This window comes from Chiloscyllium punctatum, chromosome 3 (genome assembly GCF_047496795.1).
Source record: "Chiloscyllium punctatum isolate Juve2018m chromosome 3, sChiPun1.3, whole genome shotgun sequence".
Taxonomy (NCBI): Eukaryota; Metazoa; Chordata; class Chondrichthyes; order Orectolobiformes; family Hemiscylliidae; genus Chiloscyllium; species Chiloscyllium punctatum.
Window position 1 is genome coordinate 10,268,009 of NC_092741.1, and position 22,560 is coordinate 10,290,568.

Consider the following 22,560-nt stretch of genomic DNA (forward strand, 5'->3'; position numbering starts at 1 on the left):
CTGTCCCTATCACTGTCTCTCTCTCCATCAGTGACTCTGTCTCCATCACTGTCTCTGTCCCCATCACTGTCTCTGTCTCCATCACTGTCTCTGTCTCCATCAATGTCACTGTCCCCATCAATGTCACTGTCTCCATCACTGTCACTGTCCCCATCACTGATACTGACCCCATCACTGATACTGACCCCATCGCTGTCTCTGTCCCCATCACTGTCTCTATCCCCTCACTGTCTCTGCCTCCATCATAGTCACTGTCCCCATCACTTCACTGTCCCCATCACTGTTAATGTGCCCATCACTGACTCTGTCTCCATCAATGTCTCTGTCCCCATCACTGTCTCGGTGTCCAGCAATCTCACTGTCCCCATCACTGTCTCTGTCTCCATCACTGTCACTGACCCCATCACAGTCACTGTCCCCATCACTGTCTCTGTCCCCATCACTGTCACTGACCCCATCACAGTCACTGTCCCCATCACTGTCACTGTCCCCATCTCTGTCCCCATCACTGTCACTGTCCCCATCATTGTTCCCATCACTGTCACCATCCCCATCTCTGTCCCCATCACTGTCACTGTCCCCATCACTGTCACTGAACCCATCACTGTCTCTGTCCCCATCACTGTCACTGTCCCCATCACTGTCACTGTCCCCATCACTGTCCCCATCACTGTCACTGAACCCATCACTGTCTCTGTCCCCATCACTGTCACTGTCCCCATCACTGTCTCCATCAATGTCACTGTCCCCATCAATGTCACTGTCCCCATCACTGACTCTGTCTCCATCACTGACTCTGTCTCCATCACTGACTCTGTCCCCATCACTGTCTCTGTCCCTATCACTGTCTCTGTCTCCATCAATGTCACTGTCCCCATCAATGTCACTGTCCCCTTCACTGTCTCTGTCCCAATCACTGTCTCTATCCCCACAACTGTCACTGTCCCCATCACTGTCACTGTCCCCATCACTGTCACTGTCCCCATTACTGTCTCTGCCTCCATCACCGTCTCTGTCTCCATCAATGTCACTGTCCCCATCAATGTCACTGTCCCCATCAATGTCACTGTCCCCTTCACTGTCTCTGTCCCCATCACTGTCTCTATCCCCACAACTGTCACTGTCCCCATCACTGTCTCTATCCCCACAACTGTCACTGTCCCCATCACTGTCACTGTCCCCATCACTGTCACTGTCCCCATTACTGTCTCTGCCTCCATCACCGTCTCTGTGTCCATCAATGTCATTGTCCCCATCACTGTCACTGTCCCCATCACTGAACCCATCACTGTCACTGACCCCATCCCTATCTCTTTCCCCATCACTGTCACTGTCCCCATTACTGTCTCTGTCTCCCTCACTGTCACTGTCCCCATCACTGTCTCTGCCTCCATCACCGTCTCTGTGTCCATCAATGTCATTGTCCCCATCACTGTCACTGTCCCCATCACGGTCACTGTCCCTATCACTGTCTCTCTCTCCATCAGTGACTCTGTCTCCATCACTGTCTCTGTCCCCATCACTGTCTCTGTCTCCATCACTGTCTCTGTCTCCATCAATGTCACTGTCCCCATCAATGTCACTGTCCCCATCACTGTCTCTGTCTCCATCAATGTCACTGTCCCCTTCACTGTCTCTGTCCCCATCACTGTCTCTATCCCCATCACTGTCACTGTCCCCATCACTGTCACTGTCTCTAGACTGTCACTGATCCAATCACTGTCACTCTCTCCATCACTCTCACTGTCTCCATCACTGCACTGACTGCATCACTGCCACTGTCTCTTTCCCCATCACTCTCACTATCCCCATCACTGACCACATCAACATCTCTGTCTCCATCACTGTCTCTGTGTCCATCACTGTCACTATCCCCATCACTAACCCCATCACTGTCTCTGTCTCCATCACTGTCTCAGTCCCCATCGCTGTCTCTGTCCCCATCACTGAACCCATCACTGTCACTGACCCCATCCCTATCTCTTTCCCCATCACTGTCACTGTCCCCATTACTGTCTCTGTCTCCCTCACTGTCACTGTCCCCATCACTGTCTCTGCCTCCATCACCGTCTCTGTGTCCATCAATGTCATTGTCCCCATCACTGTCACTGTCCCCATCACGGTCACTGTCCCTATCACTGTCTCTCTCTCCATCACTGTCTCTGTCTCTGTCACTGTCTCTGAACCCATCACTGTCACTGTCCCCGTCACTGTCTCTGTGTCCATCAATGTCACTGTCCCCATCACTGATACTGTCCCCATCACTGTCTCTGTCCCCATCACTGTCGCTATCCCCATCACTGCTACTGTCTCCATCACTGTCACTGACCCCATCACTGTCACTCTCTCCATCACTCTCACTGTCTCCATCGCTGCACTGACCGCATCACTGTCACCGTCTCTTTCCCCATCACTCTCACTATCCCCATCACTGACCACATCAACATCCCTGTCTCCATCACTGTCTCTGCCTCCATCACTGTCTCAGTCCCCATCGCTGTCTCTGTCCCCATCACTGAACCCATCACTGTCACTGACCCCATCCCTATCTCTTTCGCCATCACTGTCACTGTCCCCATCACTGTCTCTGCCTCCATCACCGTCTCTGTGTCCATCAATGTCATTGTCCCCATCACTGTCACTGTCTCCATCACTGTCACTGACCCATCACAGTCACTGTCCCTATCACTGTCTCTCTCTCCATCACTGTCTCTGTCTCTGTCACTGTCTCTGACCCCATCACTGTCACTGTCCCCGTCACTGTCTCTGTGTCAATCAATGTCACTGTCCCATAAGACCATAAGACATAGGAGTGGAAGTAAGGCCATTCAGCCCATCGAGTCCACTCCGCCATTCAATCATGGCTGATGCGCATTTCAGCTCCACTTGCCAGCGTTCTCCCCGTAGCCCTTAATTCCTCTAGACAACAAGAACCTATCAATCTCGGCCTTGAAGACATTTAGCGTCCCGGCTTCCACTGCACTCCGTGGCAATGAATTCCACAGGCCCACCACTCTCTGGCTGAAGAAATGTCTCCGCATTTCCGTTCTGAAATGACCCCCTCTAATTCTAAGGCTGTGTCCACGGGTCCTAGTCTCCTCGCCTAACAGAAACAATTTTCTAGCATCGACCTTTTCAAAGCCATGTATTATTTTGTACGTCTCTATTAGATCTCCCCTTAATCTTCTAAACTCCAACGAATACAATCCCAGTATCCTCAGCCGTTCCTCATATGCTAGACCTGTCATTCCAGGGATCATCCGTGTGAATCTCTGCTGGACACGTTCCAGTGCCAGTAAGTCCTTCCTGAGGTGTGGGGACCAAAACTGGACACAGTACTCCAAATGGGGCCTAACCAGAGCTTTATAAAGTCTTAGTAGTACATCTCTGCTTTTATATTCCAACCCTCTTGAGATAAGAGACAACATTGCATTCGCTTTCTTAATCACAGACTCAACCTGCATGTTTACCTTTAGAGAATCCTCGACTAGCACTCCCAGATCCCTTTGTGCTTTGGCTTTATTAAGTTTCTCACCATTTAGAAAGTAGTCCATTCCTATATTCTTTTTGCCAAAGTGCAAGACCTCGCACTTGCTCACGTTAAATTCCATCAGCCATTTCCTGGACCACTCTCCCAACCTGTCTAGATCCTTCTGTAGCCTCCCCACTTCCTCAGTACTCCCTGCCTGTCTACCTAACTTTGTATCATCGGCAAACTTCGCTAGAATGCCCCCGGTTCCCTCATCCAAATCATTAATATATAATGCGAACAGCTGTGGCCCCAGCACCGAACCCTGCGGGACACCGCTCGTCACCGGCTGCCATTCTGAAAAAGAACCTTTTATCCCAACTCTCTGCCTTCTGTTAGATAGCCAATCCTCAATCCATCCCAGCAGCTCACCTCGAACACCATGGGCCCTCACCTTGCTCAGCAGTCTCCCGTGTGGCACCTTATCAAAGGCCTTTTGAAAGTCCAGATAGACCACATCCACTGGGTTCCCCTGGTCTAACCTACTTGTTACCTCTTCAAAAAATTCCAACAGGTTTGTCAGGCATGACCTCCCTTTACTAAATCCATGTTGACTTGTTCTAATCAGACTCTGCTCTTCCAAGAATTTAGAAACCTCATCCTTAATGATGGATTCTAGAATTTTACCAACAACCGAGGTTAAGCTGATTGGCCCATCACTGTCTCTGTCCCCATCACTGTCACTGTCTCCATCACTGTCTCTGTCCCCATCACTGTCTCTGACCCCATCACTGTCACTGAACCCATCACTGTCTCTGTCTCCATCACTGTCACTGTCCCCATCACTGTCACTGACCCCATTCACTGTCACTTTCCCCATCACTGTCACTGTCTCCATCACTGTCTCTGTCCCTATCATTGTCTCTGTCCCTATCACTGTCACTGTCTCCATCACTGTCTCTGTCCCTATCACTGTCACTGACCCCATCACTATCTCTGTCCCCATCACTGTCTCTGTCTCCATCACTGTCACTGACCCCATCACTGTCTTTGTCCCCATCACTGTCACTGTCCCCATCACTGATACTGACCCCATCACTGATACTGACCCCATCGCTGTCTCTGTCCCCATCATTGTCTCTATCCCCTCACTGTCTCTGCCTCCATCATAGTCACTGTCCCCATCACTGTCTCTATCCCCTCACTGTCTCTGCTTCCATCATAGTCACTGACCCCATCACTTCACTGTCCCCATCACTGTTAATGTGCCCATCACTGACTCTGTCTCCATCAATGTCTCTGTCCCCATCACTGTCTCGGTGTCCAGCAATCTCACTGTCCCCATCACTGTCTCTGTCTCCATCACTATCACTGACCCCATCACAGTCACTGTCCCCATCACTGTCTCTGTCCCCATCACTGTCACTGACCCCATCACAGTCACTGTCCCCATCACTGTCACTGTCCCCATCTCTGTCTCCATCACTGTCACTGTCCCCATCATTGTTCCCATCACTGTCACTATCCCCATCTCTGTCCCCATCACTGTCACTGTCCCCATCACTGTCACTGAACCCATCACTGTCTCTGTCCCCATCACTGTCACTGTCCCCATCACTGTCCCCATCACTGTCACTGAACCCATCACTGTCTCTGTCCCCATCACTGTCACTGTCCCCATCACTGTCTCCATCAATGTCACTGTCCCCATCAATGTCACGGTCCCCATCAATGTCACTGTCCCCATCACTGACTCTGTCTCCATCACTGACTCTGTCCCCATCACTGTCTCTGTCCCTATCACTGTCTCTGTCTCCATCAATGTCACTGTCCCCATCAATGTCACTGTCCCCTTCACTGTCTCTGTCCCCATCACTGTCTCTATCCCCATCACTGTCACTGTCCCCATCACTGTCACTGTCCCCATTACTGTCTCTGCCTCCATCACCGTCTCTGTGTCCATCAATGTCATTGTCCCCATCACTGTCACTGTCCCCATCACTGAACCCATCACTGTCACTGACCCCATCCCTATCTCTTTCCCCATCACTGTCACTGTCCCCATTACTGTCTCTGTCTCCCTCACTGTCACTGTCCCCATCACTGTCTCTGCCTCCATCACCGTCTCTGTGTCCATCAATGTCATTGTCCCCATCACTGTCACTGTCCCCATCACGGTCACTGTCCCTATCACTGTCTCTCTCTCCATCAGTGACTCTGTCTCCATCACTGTCTCTGTCCCCATCACTGTCTCTGTCTCCATCACTGTCTCTGTCTCCATCAATGTCACTGTCCCCATCAATGTCACTGTCCCCATCACTGTCTCTGTCTCCATCAATGTCACTGTCCCCTTCACTGTCTCTGTCCCCATCACTGTCTCTATCCCCATCACTGTCACTGTCCCCATCACTGTCACTGTCCCCATCACTGTCACTCTCTCCATCACTCTCACTGTCTCCATCACTGCACTGACCGCATCACTGCCACTGTCTCTTTCCCCATCACTCTCACTATCCCCATCACTGACCACATCAACATCTCTGTCTCCATCACTGTCTCTTTGTCCATCACTGTCACTATCCCCATCACTAACCCCATCACTGTCTCTGTCTCCATCACTGTCTCAGTCCCCATCGCTGTCTCTGTCCCCATCACTGAACCCATCACTGTCACTGACCCCATCCCTATCTCTTTCCCCATCACTGTCACTGTCCCCATTACTGTCTCTGTCTCCCTCACTGTCACTGTCCCCATCACTGTCTCTGCCTCCATCACCGTCTCTGTGTCCATCAATGTCATTGTCCCCATCACTGTCACTGTCCCCATCACGGTCACTGTCCCTATCACTGTCTCTCTCTCCATCACTGTCTCTGTCTCTGTCACTGTCTCTGAACCCATCACTGTCACTGTCCCCGTCACTGTCTCTGTGTCCATCAATGTCACTGTCCCCATCACTGATACTGTCCCCATCACTGTCTCTGTCCGCATCACTGTCACTGTCTCCATCACTGTCTCTGTCCCCATCACTGTCACTGTCCCCATCACTGTCACTGTCTCCATCACTGTCACTGTCCCCATCACTGATACTGTCCCCATCACTGATACTGTCCCCATCACTGTCTCTGTCCCCATCACTGTCACTGTCTCCATCACTGTCTCTGTCCCCATCACTGTCTCTGTCCCCATCACTGTCACTGTCCCCATCACTGTCTCTGTCCCCATCACTGTCACTGTCTCCATCAATGTCACTGTCCCCATCACTGATACTGTCCCCATCACTGTCTCTGTCCGCATCACTGTCACTGTCTCCATCACTGTCACTGTCCCCATCACTGTCACTGTCTCCATCACTGTCACTGTCCCCATCACTGTCACTGACCCCATCACTGTCATTGTCCCCATCACTGTCAATGTCTCCATCACTGTCTCTGTCCCCATCACTGTCTCTGTCCCCATCACTGTCTCTGTCTCCATCACTGTCTCTGTCCCCATCACTCTCAATGTCTCCATCACTGTCAATGTCCCCATCACTGTCACTGTCCCCATCACTGTCACTGTCCCCATCACTGTCAAAGTCTCCATCACTTTACCTGTCCTCATCACTGTCACTGAACCCATCACTTTCTCTGTCTCCATCACTGTCTGTGTGTCCATCACTGTCACTGTCCCCATCACTGTCACTGTCCCCATCACTGATACTGACCCCATCACTGTCACTGTCCCCATCACTGTCACTGTCCCCATCACTGATACTGACCCCATCACTGATACTGACCCCATCACTGATACCGACCCCATCGCTGTCTCTGTCCCCATCACTGAACCCATCACTGTCTCTGTCCCCATCATTGTCTCTATCCCCTCACTGTCTCTGCCTCCATCATAGTCACTGTCCCCATCACTGTCTCTATCCCCTCACTGTCTCTGCCTCCATCATAGTCACTGTCCCCATCACTGTCTCTATCCCCTCACTGTCTCTGCCTCCATCATAGTCACTGTCCCCATCACTTCACTGTCCCCATCACTGTTAATGTGCCCATCACTGACTCTGTCTCCAGCAATCTCACTGTCCCCTTCACTGTCTCTGTCTCCATCAATGTCACTGTCCCATCACTGTCTCTGTCTCCATCAATCTCACTGTCCCCATCACTGTCACTGTCCCCATCACTGTCTCTGTCTCCATCAATGCCACTGTCCCCATCACTGTCTCTGTCTCCATCACTGTCTCTGTCCCCATCACTGTCACTGTCCCCATCACTGTCACTGTCCCCATCACTGTCTCTGTCTCCATCAATGTCACCGTCCCCATCAATGTCACTGTCCCCATCACTGTCTCTGTCTCCATCACTGTCTCTGTCTCCATCAATGTCACTGTCCCCATCAATGTCACTGTCCCCATCACTGTCTCTGTCCCCATCACTGTCTCTGTCTCCATCAATGTCACCGTCCCCATCAATGTCACTGTCCCCATCACTGTCTCTGTCTCCATCACTGTCTCTGTCTCCATCAATGTCACTGTCCCCATCAATGTCACTGTCCCCATCACTGTCACTGTCCCATCACTGTCTCTGTCCCCATCACTGCTACTGTCTCCATCACTGTCACTGACCCCATCACTGTCACTCTCTCCATCACTCTCACTGTCTCCATCGCTGCACTGACCGCATCACTGTCACTGTCTCTTTCCCCATCACTCTCACTATCCCCATCACTGACCACATCAACATCCCTGTCTCCATCACTGTCTCTGTCTCCATCACTGTCTCAGTCCCCATCGCTGTCTCTGTCCCCATCACTGAACCCATCACTGTCACTGACCCCATCCCTATCTCTTTCCCCATCACTGTCACTGTCCCCATCACTGTCTCTGCCTCCATCACCGTCTCTGTGTCCATCAATGTCATTGTCCCCATCACTGTCACTGTCTCCATCACTGTCACTGTCCCCATCACGGTCACTGTCCCTATCACTGTCTCTCTCTCCATCACTGTCTCTGTCTCTGTCACTGTCTCTGACCCCATCACTGTCACTGTCCCCGTCACTGTCTCTGTGTCAATCAATGTCACTGTCCCCATCACTGTCTCTGTCCCCATCACTGTCACTGTCTCCATCACTGTCTCTGTCCCCATCACTGTCTCTGACCCCATCACTGTCACTGAACCCATCACTGTCTCTGTCTCCATCACTGTCACTGTCCCCATCACTGTCACTGTCCCCATTCACTGTCACTTTCCCCATCACTGTCACTGTCTCCATCACTGTCTCTGTCTCCATCACTGTCACTGTCTCCATCACTGTCTCTGTCCCTATCACTGTCACTGACCCCATCACTGTCACTGACCCCATCACTGTCTCTGTCCCCATCACTGTCACTGACCCCATCACTGTCTCTGTCCCCATCACTGTCACTGACCCCATCACTGTCTCTGTCCCCATCACTGTCACTGACCCCATCACTGTCACTGTCTCCATCACTGTCACTGTCCCCATCACTGTCTCTGTCCCCATCACTGTCAATGTCTCCATCACTGTCTCTGTCCCCATCACTGTCACTGTCTCCATCACTGTCTCTGTCCCCATCACTGTCACTGACCCCATCACTGTCTCTGTCCCCATCACTGTCTCTGTCCCCATCACTGTCACTGACCCCATCACTGTCAATGTCTCCATCACTGTCTCTGTCCCCATCACTGTCACTGTCTCCATCACTGTCTCTGTCCCCATCACTGTCACTGACCCCATCACTGTCTCTGTCCCCATCACTGTCACTGACCCCATCACTGTCTCTGTCCCCATCACTGTCACTGACCCCATCACTGTCTCTGTCTCCATCACTGTCTCTGTCCCCATCACTGTCACTGACCCCATCACTGTCACTGAACCCATCACTGTCTCTGTCTCCATCACTGTCTGTGTGTCCATCACTGTCTCTGACCCCATCACTGATACTGACCCCATCACTGATACTGACCCCATCACTGTCTCTGTCCCCATCACTGTCACTGTCTCCATCACTGATACTGACCCCATCACTGATACTGACCCCATCACTGATACTGACCCCATCACTGTTAATGTGCCCATCACTGACTCTGTCTCCATCAATGTCTCTGTCCCCATCACTGTCTCTGTCCCCATCACTGTCACTGTCTCCATCACTGTCACTGTCTCCATCACTGTCTCTGTCTCCATCACTGTCACTGTCTCCATCACTGTCACTGTCTTCCATCACTGTCACTGTCTCCATCACTGTCTCTGTCTCCATCACTGTCACTGTCTCCATCACTGTCTCTGTCTCCATCACTGTCACTGTCTCCATCACTGTCACTGTCTTCCATCACTGTCTCTGTCCCTATCACTGTCTCTGTCCCCATCACTGTCACTGACCCCATCACTGTCTCTGTCCCCATCACTGTCACTGACCCCATCACTGTCTCTGTCTCCATCACTGTCTCTGTCCCCATCACTGTCACTGTCTCCATCACTGTCACTGAACCCATCACTGTCTCTGTCTCCATCACTGTCTGTGTGTCCATCACTGTCTCTGACCCCATCACTGATACTGACCCCATCACTGTCACTGTCCCCATCACTGTCACTGTCCCCATCACTGATACTGACCCCATCGCTGTCTCTGTCCCCATCACTGAACCCATCATTGTCTCTGTCCCCATCATTGTCTCTATCCCCTCACTGTCTCTGCCTCCATCATAGTCACTGTCCCCATCACTGTCTCTATCCCCTTACTGTCTCTGCCTCCATCATAGTCACTGTCCCCATCACTGTCTCTATCCCCTCACTGTCTCTGCCTCCATCATAGTCACTGTCCCCATCACTTCACTGTCCCCATCACTGTTAATGTGCCCATCACTGACTCTGTCTCCATCAATGTCTCTGTCCCCATCACTGTCTCTGCCACCATCACTGTCACTGTCCCCATCACTGTCACTGTCCCCATCACTGATACTGTCCCCATCACTGATACTGACCCCATCGCTGTCTCTGTCCCCATCATTGTCTCTATCCCCTCACTGTCTCTGCCTCCATCATAGTCACTGTCCCCATCACTGTCTCTATCCCCTCACTGTCTCTGCCTCCATCATAGTCACTGACCCCATCACTTCACTGTCCCCATCACTGTTAATGTGCCCATCACTGACTCTGTCTCCATCAATGTCTCTGTCCCCGTCACTGTCTCGGTGTCCAGCAATCTCACTGACCCCATCACAGTCACTGTCCCCATCACTGTCTCTGTCCCCATCACTGTCACTGACCCCATCACTGTCACTGTCCCCATCACAGTCACTGTCCCCATCACAGTCACTGTCCCCATCTCTGTCCCCATCACTGTCACTTTCCCCATCATTGTTCCCATCACTGTCACTGTCCCCATTTCTGTCCCCATCACTGTCACTGTCCCCATCACTGTCACTGAACCCATCACTGTCTCTGTCCCCATCACTGTCACTGAACCCATCACTGTCTCTGTCCCTATCACTGTCACTGAACCCATCACTGTCTCTGTCCCCATCACTGTCACTGAACCCATCACTATCACTGTGCCTATTCCTGTCACTGTCCCCATTACTGTCTCTGTCTCCATCAATGTCACTGTTCCCATCAATGTCACTGTCCCCATCACTGTCTCTGTCTCCATCACTGTCTCTGTCTCCATCACTGTCTCTGTCCCCATCACTGTCACTGTCCCCATCACTGTCACTGTCCCCTTCACTTTCACTGTCCCCATCACTGTCACTGTCCCCATCAAAGTCACTGTCCCCATCACTGTCTCTGTCTCCATCAATGTCACTGCCCCCTTCACTGTCTCTGTCCCCATCACTGTCTCTATCCCCATCACTGTCACTGACCGCATCACTGTCACTCTCTCCATCACTCTCACTGTCTCTATCGCTGCACTGACCGCATCACTGTCACTGTCTCTTTCTCCATCACTCTCACTATCCCCATCACTGACCACATCAACATCCCTGTCTCCATCACTGTCTCTGTCTCCATCACTGTCTCAGTCCCCATCGCTGTCTCTGTCCCCATCACTGAACCCATCACTGAACCCATCACTGTCACTGACCCCATCCCTATCTCTTTCCCCATCACTGTCACTGTCCCCATTACTGTCTCTGCCTCCATCACCGTCTCTGTGTGCATCAATGTCATTGTCCCCATCACTGTCACTGTCTCTATCACTGTCACTGTCCCCATCATGGTCACTGTCCCTATCACTGTCTCTCTCTCCATCACTGTCTCTGTCTCTGTTACTGTCTCTGACCCCATCACTGTCACTGTCCCCGTCACTGTCTATGTGTCAATCAATGTCACTGTCCCCATCACTGTCTCTGTCCCCATCACTGTCACTGTCTCCATCACTGTCTCTGTCCCCATCACTGTCTCTGACCCCATCACTGTCACTGAACCCATCACTGTCACTGTCTCCATCACTGTCACTGTCCCCATCACTGTCACTGTCCCCATTCACTGTCACGTTCCCCATCACTGTCACTGTCCCCATCACTGTCTCTGTCTCCATCACTGTCTCTGTCTCCATCACTGTCACTGTCTCCATCACTGTCTCTGTCCCTATCACTGTCACTGTCTCCATCACTGTCTTTGTCCCCATCACTGTCTCTGTCCCTATCACTGTCACTGTCTCCATCACTGTCTTTGTCCCCATCACTGTCTTTGTCCCCATCACTGTCTCTGTCCCCATCACTGTCTCTGTCTCCATCACTGTCACTGACCCCATCACTGTCTCTGTCCCCATCACTGTCACTGACCCCATCACTGTCACTGTGTCCCTCAATGTCACTGTCCCCATCACTGTCACTGTCCCCATCACTGTCACTGTCCCAATCAGTGTCACTGTCCCCTTCACTTTCACTGTCCCCATCACTTTCACTGTCCCCATCACTGTCTCTGTCCCCATCACTGTCACTGACCCCATCACTGTCACTGTCTCCATCACTGTCACTGTCCCCTTCACTTTCACTGTCCCCATCACTGTCACTGTCCCCATCACTGTCATTGTCCCCATCACTGTCTCTGTCCCCATCACTGTCACTGACCCCATCACTGTCACTGTCCCCATCACTGTCATTGTGTCCATCAATGTCACTGTCCCCATCACTGTCTCTGTTCCCATCACTGTCTCTGTCCCCAACACTGTCTCTGTCCCCATCACTGTCTCTGTCCCCATCACTGATACTGACCCCATCACTGTCTCTGTCCCCATCACTGTCTCTGACCCCATCACTGATACTGACCCCATCACTGTCACTGTCCCCATCACTGTCACTGTCCCCATCACTGTCTCTGACCCCATCACTGAACCAATCACTGTCACTGTCCCCATCACTGTCAATGTCTCCATCACTGTCAATGTCTCCATCACTTTACCTGTCCTCATCACTGTCACTGAACCCATCACTGTCTCTGTCTCCATCACTATCTGTGTGTCCATCACTGTCTCTGACCCCATCACTGATATTGACCCCATCACTGTCTCTGTCCCCAACACTGTCTCTGTCTCCATCGCTGTCTCTGTCCCCATCACTGATACTGACCCCATCGCTGTCTCTGTCTCCATCACTGTCTCTGTCCCCATCACTGAACCCATCACTGTCACTGTCCCCATCACTGTCAATGTCTCCATCACTGCCACTGTCTCCATCACTGTCACTGTCTCCATCACTGTCACTGTCTCCATCACTGCCACTGTCTCCATCACTGTCACTGTCTCCATCACTGTCAATGTCTCCATCACTTTACCTGTCCCCATCACTGTCACTAACCCCATCACTATCACTGTGCCTATTCCTGTCACTGTCCCCATCACTGTCTCTGTCTCCATCAATGTCACTGTCCCCATCACTGTCTCTGTCTCCATCACTGTCTCTGTGCCATCACTGTCTCTGTCTCCATCACTGACTCTGTCTCCATCACTGTCTCTGTCTCCATCACTGTCACTGTCTCCATCAATGTCACTGTCTCCATCACTGACTCTGTCTCCATCACTGTCTCTGTCCCCATCACTGTCACTGTCTCCATCACTGTCACTGTCTCCATCACTGTCACTGTCCCCTTCACTTTCACTGTCCCCATCACTGTCACTGTCCCCATCAATGTCACTGTCCCCATCACTGTCTCTGTCTCCATCAATGTCACTATCCCCATCACTGTCACTGTCTCCATCACTGTCACTGTCCCCATCACTGTCGCTGTCCCCATCACTGTCACTGTCCCCATCACTGTCACTGTCCCCATCACTGTCGCTGTCCCCATCACTCTCACTATCCCCATCACTGACCACATCAACATCTCTGTCTCCATCACTGTCTCTGTCCCCATCACTGTCACTGTCCCCATCACTGTCGCTGTCCCCATCACTGTCACTGACCGCATCACTGTCACTGTCTTTTTCCCCATCACTCTCCCTATCCCCATCACTGACCACATCAACATCTCTGTCTCCATCACTGCCACTGTCCCCATCACTGTCACTGTCCCCATCACTGTCACTGTCCCCATCACTGTCCCCATTACTGTCTCTGTCCCCATCACTGTCACTGTCCCCATCACTGTCACTGTCCCCTTCACTTTCACTGTCCCCATCACTGTCACTGTCCCCTTCAGCGTCACTGTCTCTGCCTCCATCTCTGTCACTGTCTCCATCACTGTCTCTGTCCCCATCGCTGTCACTGTCCCCATCACTGTCTCTGACCCCATCACTGATACTGACCCCATCACTGTCACTGTCCCCATCACTGTCACTGTCTCCATCACTGTCACTGTTCCCAAAACTGTCTCTGTCCCTATCACTCTCTCCATCACCACCACTGTCTCCATCACTGCACTCACCGCATCACTGTCACTGTCTCTTTCCCCATCACTGTCACTATCCCCATCACTGTCCCCATCACTGTCCCCATCACTGTCACTGTCCCCATCACTGTCACTGTCCCCATCACTGTCACTTGAATGTGGAAATACACCAATTGGCCCAACAAGTCCATACTGACCCTATGAAGAGTCATCCACTCTGACCCAGTTTGCTACCCTATATTTATCCCTGACTAATTCACTTATCACTTTGTGCAATTTAGCATGGCCAATTTACCCGAACCTGCACATCGTTTGGACTGTGGGAGGAAACCGGAGCACCCGGAGAAAACCCATGCAGACATGGGGAGAATGTGCAAACTCCACGCAGTCACCCAAGGTGGGAATCGAACCCCCGTCCCTGGTACTGTGAGGCAGCAGTGCTAACCACTGAGCCACTGTGCTGCCCATTAGAGGGAGAGATAGAAGAACAAAGAACAAAGAAAATTTACAGCCCAGGAACCGACCCTTCGGCCCTCCAAGCCTGAGCCAATCCAAATCTACTGTCTAAACCTATCGCCCAATTCCTAAGCATCTGTATTTCTCTGCTCCCCACCTCCTCATGCATCTGTCCAGACGAATCTTAAATAAATCTACCGTGCCTGCCTCTATCAACCCTGCTGGCAATGTGTTCCAGACACCCACCACCCTCTGTGTGAAGTACGTGCTGCGTGCATCCCCCTTAAACCTCCCACATCTCACGTTGAAAGAGTGACCTCTTGTTATTGAATCCTTCACCCTGGGAAAAAGCTTGTTTCTATCCACCCTGTCTATACCCTTCATGATTTTGTAAACCTCAATCAAGTCCCCCCTCAATCTCCTTTCTTCTAATGAAAACAAACCTAACTTACTCAACCTCTCTTCATAGCTAGCACCTTCCATACCAGGCAACATCTTTGTAAACCTTCTCTGCACCCTCTCCAAGTGTCCACATCCTTTTGGTAATGTGGCAACCAGAACTGTACACAGTATTCTAAATGCAGCCAAACCAATGTCTTGTACAACTTTAACATGACCTGCCAGCTCTTATACTCAATACCCTGTCCAATGAAGGCAAGCATACCATATGCCTTCTTGACCACTCTATCCACCTGTGCAGCAACCTTCAGGGTACAATGGACCTGCACTCCCAGATCTCTCTGCCCATCAACTTTTCCAAAGGCTCTTCCTTTTCCAGTATAATTCACTCTATAATTAGTCTTACCTAAATGCATCACCTCACATTTGTCTGGATTGAACTCCATCTGCCACTTCTCCACCCAACTCTCCAGTCTATCTATATCCTCCTGTATTCTCTGACAGTCCCTTATGCTTTCTGCTACTCCACCAATCTTCATGTCATCTGCAAACCTGCTGATCATACCAACAGTGCCCTCTTCCAGATCCGGTGTTGGACTGGGGTGTACAAAGTTAAAAATCACACAACACCAGGTTATAGTCCAACAGGTTTATTTGGAAGGCACTAGCTTTCGGAGTGCTGCTCCTTCAGGTGGTTGTGTTACAACCTGATGAAGGAGCAATGCTCTGAAAGCTCATACTTCCAGTTAAACCTGTTGGACTATAACCTGGTGTTGTGTGATTTTTAACTCTTCCAGATCATTTCTGTATATTACAAACAACAGTGGCCCCGACACTGACCCCTGTGGACCACCACTCGTCACCTTTCTCCATTTTGAGAAACTCCCTTCAACTACTACTCTCTGTCTCCTGTTGCTCAACGAGTTCTTTACCCACCTAGCTAGAACACCCTGCACACCATGTGACTTCACTTTCTCCGTTAGTTTACCATGGGGAACCTTATCAAACACCTTACTACAGTCCATGTATATGACATCAACAGCCCTTCCTTCATCTATTAACTTGGTCACTCCCACAAAGAACTCTATTACCAGATGGCTGGTGGTGGTTTCATCTGAGGGTCATCGTGTCTCAGAGTAAGAGGAAAGCATGAGAAGGTGGGGTCTTTGTGGTAAACTGAGCTGGAGGAGTTTCTCAGGAGTAACATGCTCACCACCAACACTGTCGTTGTGTGACTGACAGTCTCTCAGTGGAGGAGATGATGTGAGGGTTCTGGGCTTTAGGTAAGGATTGTCCCCTGGGAGTGCGGTCTCTTACTTTCATATTTGTGGAGCTGTGCCTGAAGTGGAAATTGGCCAGGACATTTTCCAGTTTGTTCATGTTTGTAATCTGTCTGTAGATTCTGTTGTTGCTTGGGACATACATTTCCATAAAATCTCCAAACATAAAAAAATTGGCGATTAACTGGGCAGGGCTCCACTTCACCTAGAAGGACAAAGATCAGAAACAGGCAGTCAATCTCCCACCTCATAACACAACAAGGGCTGGTCAATATCAGGGACTGGATGAAACCCTTCACCAAAATAAGGGTCTAAATTGAACCCCTCTCCAATATCAGGGTCAGTATTAAACCCCTCTACAATATCAGGGTCTGTATTAAACCCCTCTCCAATATCAGGGTCAGTATTAAACCCCTCTCCAATATCAGGGTCTGTATTAGACACCTCTCCAGTATCAGGGTTGTATTAAACCCATCTCCAATATCAGGGTCAGTATTAAACCCCTCTCCAATATCAGGGACTGTATTAAACCCCTCTCCAATATCAGGGTCTGTATTAAACCCCTCTCCAATATCAGGGTCTGTATTAAACCACTCTCCAATATCAGGTACTGTATTAAACCCCACTCCAATATCAGGGTCTGTATTAAACCACTCTCCAATATCAGGGTCTGTATTAAACCCCTCTCCAATATCAGGGACTGTATTAAACCCCTCTCCAGTATCAGGGTCTGTATTAAACCCCTCTCCAATATCAAGGTCTGTATTAAACCCCTCTCCAATATCATGGTCAATATTAAACCCCTCTCCAATATCAGGGTCTGTATTAAACACCTCTCCAATATCAGGGTCTATATTAAACCCCTCTCCAATATCAGGGATTGTATTATACCCCTCTCCAATATCAGGGTCTGTATTAAACCCCTCTCCAATATCAGGGTCTGTATTAAACCTCTCTCCAATATCAGGGATTGTATTAAACCCCTCTCCAATATCAGAGTCTGTATTAAACACCTCTCCAATATCAGGGTCAATATTAAACCCCTCTCCAATATCAGGCATTGTATTATACCCCTTTCCAATATCAGGGTCTGTATTAAACCCCTCTCCAATATCAGGGTCTGTATTAAACCCCTCTCCAATATCAGAGTCTGTATTAAACACCTCTCCAATATCAGGGTCTATATTAAACCCCTCTCCAATATCAGGCATTGTATAATACCCCTCTCCAATATCAGGGTCTGTATTAAACCCCTCTCCAATATCAGGGTCTGTATTAAACCCCACTCCAATATCAGGGTCTGTATTATACCCCTCTGCAATATCAGGGATTGTATTAAACCCCTCTCCAATATCAGGGTCTATATTAAACCCCTACCCAATATCAGGGTCTGTATTAAACCCCTCTCCAATATCAGGGTCTGTATTAAACCCCTCTCCAATATCAGGGTCTGCATTAAACCACTCTCCAATATCAGGGATTGTATTAAACCCCTCTCCAATATCAGGGTCTGTATTAAACCCCTCTCCAATATCAGGGTCTGTATTAAACCCCTCTCCAATATCAGGGTCTGTATTATACCCCTCTTCAGTATCAGGGATTGTATTAAACCCCTCTCCAATATCAGGGTCTGTATTAAACCCCTCTCCAATATCAGGGACACTATTAAACCACTCTCCAATATCAGGTACTGTATTAAACCCCACTCCAATATCAGGGTCTGTATTAAACCCCTCTCCAATATCAGGGTCTGTATTAAACCCCTCTCCAATATCAGGGTCTGTATTAAACCCCTCTCCAATATCAGGGATTGTATTATATCCCTCTCCAATATCAGGGTCTGTATTAAACCCCACTCCAATATCAGGGTCTGTATTAAACCCCTCTCCAATATCAGGGTCAGTATTAAACCCCTCTCCAATATCAGGGATTGTATTAAACCCCTCTCCAATATCAGGGATTGTATTAAACCCCTCTTCAATATCAGGGTCTGTATTAAACACCTCTCCAATATCAGGGTCTGTATTAAACCCCTCTCCAATATCAGAGACACTATTAAACCCCTCTCCAATATCAGGGTCTGTATTAAACCACTCTACAATATCAGGGTCTGTATTAAACCCCTCTCCAATATCAGGGTCTGTATTCAACCCCTCTCCAATATCAGGGACTGTGTTAAACCCCTCTCCAATATCAGGGTCTGTATTAAACCCCTCTCCAATATCAGGGTCTGTATTAAACCCCTCTCCAATATCAGGGTCTGTATTAAACCCCTATCCAATATCAGGGTCTGTATTAAACCCCTCTCCAATATCAGGGACTGTATTAAACCCCTCTCCAATATCAGGGATTGTATTAAACCCCTCTCCAATATCAGGGTCTGTATTAAACCCTTCTCCAATATCAGGGATTGTATTCAACCCCTCTCCAATATCAGGGATTGTATTAAACCCCTCTCCAATATCAGGGTCTGTATTAAACCCCTCTCCAATATCAGGGTCTGTATTTAACCCCTCTCCAATATCAAGGTCTGTATTAAACCCCTCTCCAATATCAGGGTCAATATTAAACCCCTCTCCAATATCAGGGTCTGTATTAAACACCTCTCCAATATCAGGGTCTATATTAAACCCCTCTCCAATATCAGGGATTGTATTATACCCCTCTCCAATATCAGGGTCTGTATTAAACCCCTCTCCAATATCAGGGTCTGTATTAAACCCCTCTCCAATATCAGGGTCTGTATTAAACCCCTCTCCAATATCAGGGTCAGTATTAAACCCCTCTCCAATATCAGGGTCTGTATTAAACCCCTCTCCAATATCAGTGACTGTGTTAAACCCCTCTCCAATATCAGGGTCTGTATTAAACCCCTCTCCAATATCAGGGATTGTATTATATCCCTCTCCAATATCAGGGTCTGTATTAAACCCCTCTCCAATATCTGTGTCTGTATTAAACCCCTCTCCAATATCAGGGATTGTATTATATCCCTCTCCAATATCAGGGTCTGTATTAAACCCCTCTCCAATATCAGAGTCTGTATTAAACCCCTCTCCAATATCAGGGTCTGTATTAAACCCCTCTCCAATATCAGAGTCTGTATTAAACCCCTCTCCAATATCAGGGACTGTGTTAAACCACTCTCCAATATGAGGAATTGTATTAAACCCAATTCCAATATCTGGGACTGTCAGACCAGGCTTCCTGGGATTGGGAACTGCACCATCGGAATGGGGTTCCCATGATAGGGTATAGGGAACTGCACCATCGGAATGGGGTTCCCGTGATAGGGTATAGGGAACTGCACCATCGGAATGGGGTTCCCAGGATCAGGGATGAGGAACTGCACATCAGAATGGGGTTCCCAGGATCGGGGATAGGGAAATGCATCATCGGAACGGTGTTGCTGGGATCGGAGATAGGGAACTGGACCATCGGAACAGGGTTCCCAAGATCGGGGATAGGGAACTGCATCATCGGAACAGGGTTCCCAGGATCGGAGATAGGGAACTACACAATCACAATGGGGTTCCTGGGATCAGGGATCAGGAACTGCACCATTGGAACAGGAATCCCACGATCAGGGATCAGGAACTGCACCATTGGAACAGGGATCCCACGATCGGGGATAGGGAACTGCACCATTGGAACAGGGATCCCACGATCGGGGATAGGGAACTGCACCATTGGAACAGGGATCCCACGATCGGGGATAGGGAACTGCACCATCGGAACGGGGTTCCTGGGATCGGGGATAGGGAACTGCACCATCAGAACGGGGTTCCCAGGATCGGGGATAGGGAACTTTACCATGGGAACGGGCTTCCCAGGATCGGGGATAGGGAACTGCACCATCAGAACGGGGTTCCTGGGATCGGGGATAGGGAACTGCACCATCGGAACGGGGTTCCCGGGATCGGGGATAGGGAACTGCACCATCGGAACGGGGTTCCCGGGATCGGGGATAGGGAACTGCATCATGGGAATGGGGTTCCTGGGATCGGGGATAGGGAACTGCACCATCAGACTAGGATTCCTGGGATTGGGAATTGGGAACTGCACCGTTGGAATGGGGTTCCCAGGATCGGGGATCAGGAACTGCACCATCGCAATGAGGTTCCCGGGAACGGCACCATTGGAATGGGGTTCCCTGGATCGGGGATAGGGAATAGCATCATCAGAACGGGGTTCCCGCAATCGGGGATCAGGAACTGCAGCATCGGAACGGGGTTCCCGGGATTGGGAATTGGGAACAGTACCATCGGAACAGAGTTCCCAGGATCGGAGATAGGGAACTGCACCATCGGAAGGGGGTTCCCAGGATTGGGAATTGGGAACTGCACCACTGGACCAGGGTTCCTGGAATCGGGGATAGGGAACTGCACCATCGGAAAAGGGTTCCCGCGATCCGGGATAGCGAACTGCACCATCGGACTGGGGTTCCCGGGATCAGGGTAGTGAACTGCATCATCGACCGGGGTTCCCGCGATCGGGGATCAGGAGCGGCACCATCGGAACGGGGTTCCTGGGATCGGGATAGGGAACTGCATCTTTCAAATGAGGTTCCCAGGATCTGGGATAAGGAACTGCACCATCAGAATGGGGTTCCCGGGATCGGGGATAGAGAACTGCACCATCACAATGGGGTTCCCGGGATCGGGGATCAGGAACTGCACCATCACAATGGGGTTCCCGGGATCGGGGATCAGGAACTGCACCATCGGAACAGGGTTCCCGCGATCGGGATGTTAGCGCGGATGAAATGATATCAGTCTGAGCCCAGAGTGCGGTTCAACAATCGGTAACGTTTATTGATACAGTAACACCGGCGGAGACCAACCGAGGTCCAAATCTCGGCTGTTCTGCTGTTCCCGCGCGCTGCTACACATTATATACCTCTCTTTGTCAGGATGTGAGGATTTTGAGTATGAATGGGATGAGAGTTCCCCATCATCGCTAGAGTAGGTGTAAATGGTGGGTTTCCTGCCGTCCCTGGAGAGTTGCAGTGTACACACAATAGGGTGCTCATTGGATTATGGAAACGGGTCCGGGTACTATCTGCTGGTCTCTCTCTGTGAGGGCTGGAGGCCAGCACCCCCCTTTGTTCCCTTGGGGTGCTGGTGTGTATTAGTCTGTTTGTTCCTGTCTGGTGGATGCCTGTCCTTTGTGTCAGGATGGTTCTGTATTGATGAAGATGGGGGTGTTTCAGTCAGTCTCTTGATTTGATTAGGAGATGGGTCTCCATATTAATTAGCTCCGGAGTTTCGGTCTATGAGTCATGGTTAGTGTCTGGCCTAGTGTGGATTTGATAGGGAACTGCACCATCGGAACGGGGATCCCACGATCGGGGATCAGGAACTGCACCATCGGAACGGGGTTCCTGGGATTGGGAATTGGAAACTGCACCATCGGAACGGGGATCCCACAATCGGGGATCAGGATCTGCACCATCTGACCGGGGTTTCCAGGATCGGGAATTGGAAACTGCACCTTTGGAACTGGATTCCCAGGATCGGTAATCAGGAACTGCACCATCTGAATGGGGTTCCCAGAATCGGGAATAGGGAACTGCACCATTGGAACTGGATTCCCAGGATCGGGAATCAAGAACTGCGCCATCTGAATGGGGTTCCCAGGATCGGGGATCAGGAACTGCACCTTTGGAACGGGGTTCCCGGGTCTTGCTGAGTTTCTCCAGGACTTGCTGTTTTTATATCAAGTCTTCAGCATCCAGAGTATTGTGCTATTGTTTTAGCTTCACTTGTGGGATGTGGTGGTCCCTGGCTGACCAGCAGGTTATTCCCCATCCCTAGTTCCCCTCGTGGTGGTCCCTGACTGACCAGCAGGTTATTCCCCATCCCTAGTTCCCCTCGTGGTGGTGATGATGAGCTTGTGGGATGTGGTGGTCCCTGGCTGACCAGCAGGTTATTCCCCATCCCTAGTTCCCCTCGTGGTGGTCCCTGGCTGACCAGCAGGTTATTCCCCATCCCTAGTTCCCCTCGTGGTGGTCCCTGGCTGACCAGCAGGTTATTCCCCATCCCTAGTTCCCCTCGAGGTGGTGTTGATGAGCTTGTGGGATGTGGTGGTCCCTGGCTGACCAGCAGGTTATTCCCCATC

At 50.3% G+C, this 22,560-nt stretch overlaps 1 protein-coding gene across 1 annotated transcript in view; it reads right to left on the minus strand.

Annotated features, from left to right (window-relative positions):
* The window catches only part of LOC140453925 (dynein axonemal heavy chain 6-like), a 754,975-nt gene that overhangs the window by 520,711 nt on the left and 211,704 nt on the right, over positions 1-22,560 (minus strand). The window contains exon 23 of the mRNA XM_072548780.1: positions 16,478-16,645. Coding sequence (XP_072404881.1) covers positions 16,478-16,645 — 168 coding nt within the window. The remainder of the gene's footprint in view (positions 1-16,477; positions 16,646-22,560) is intronic.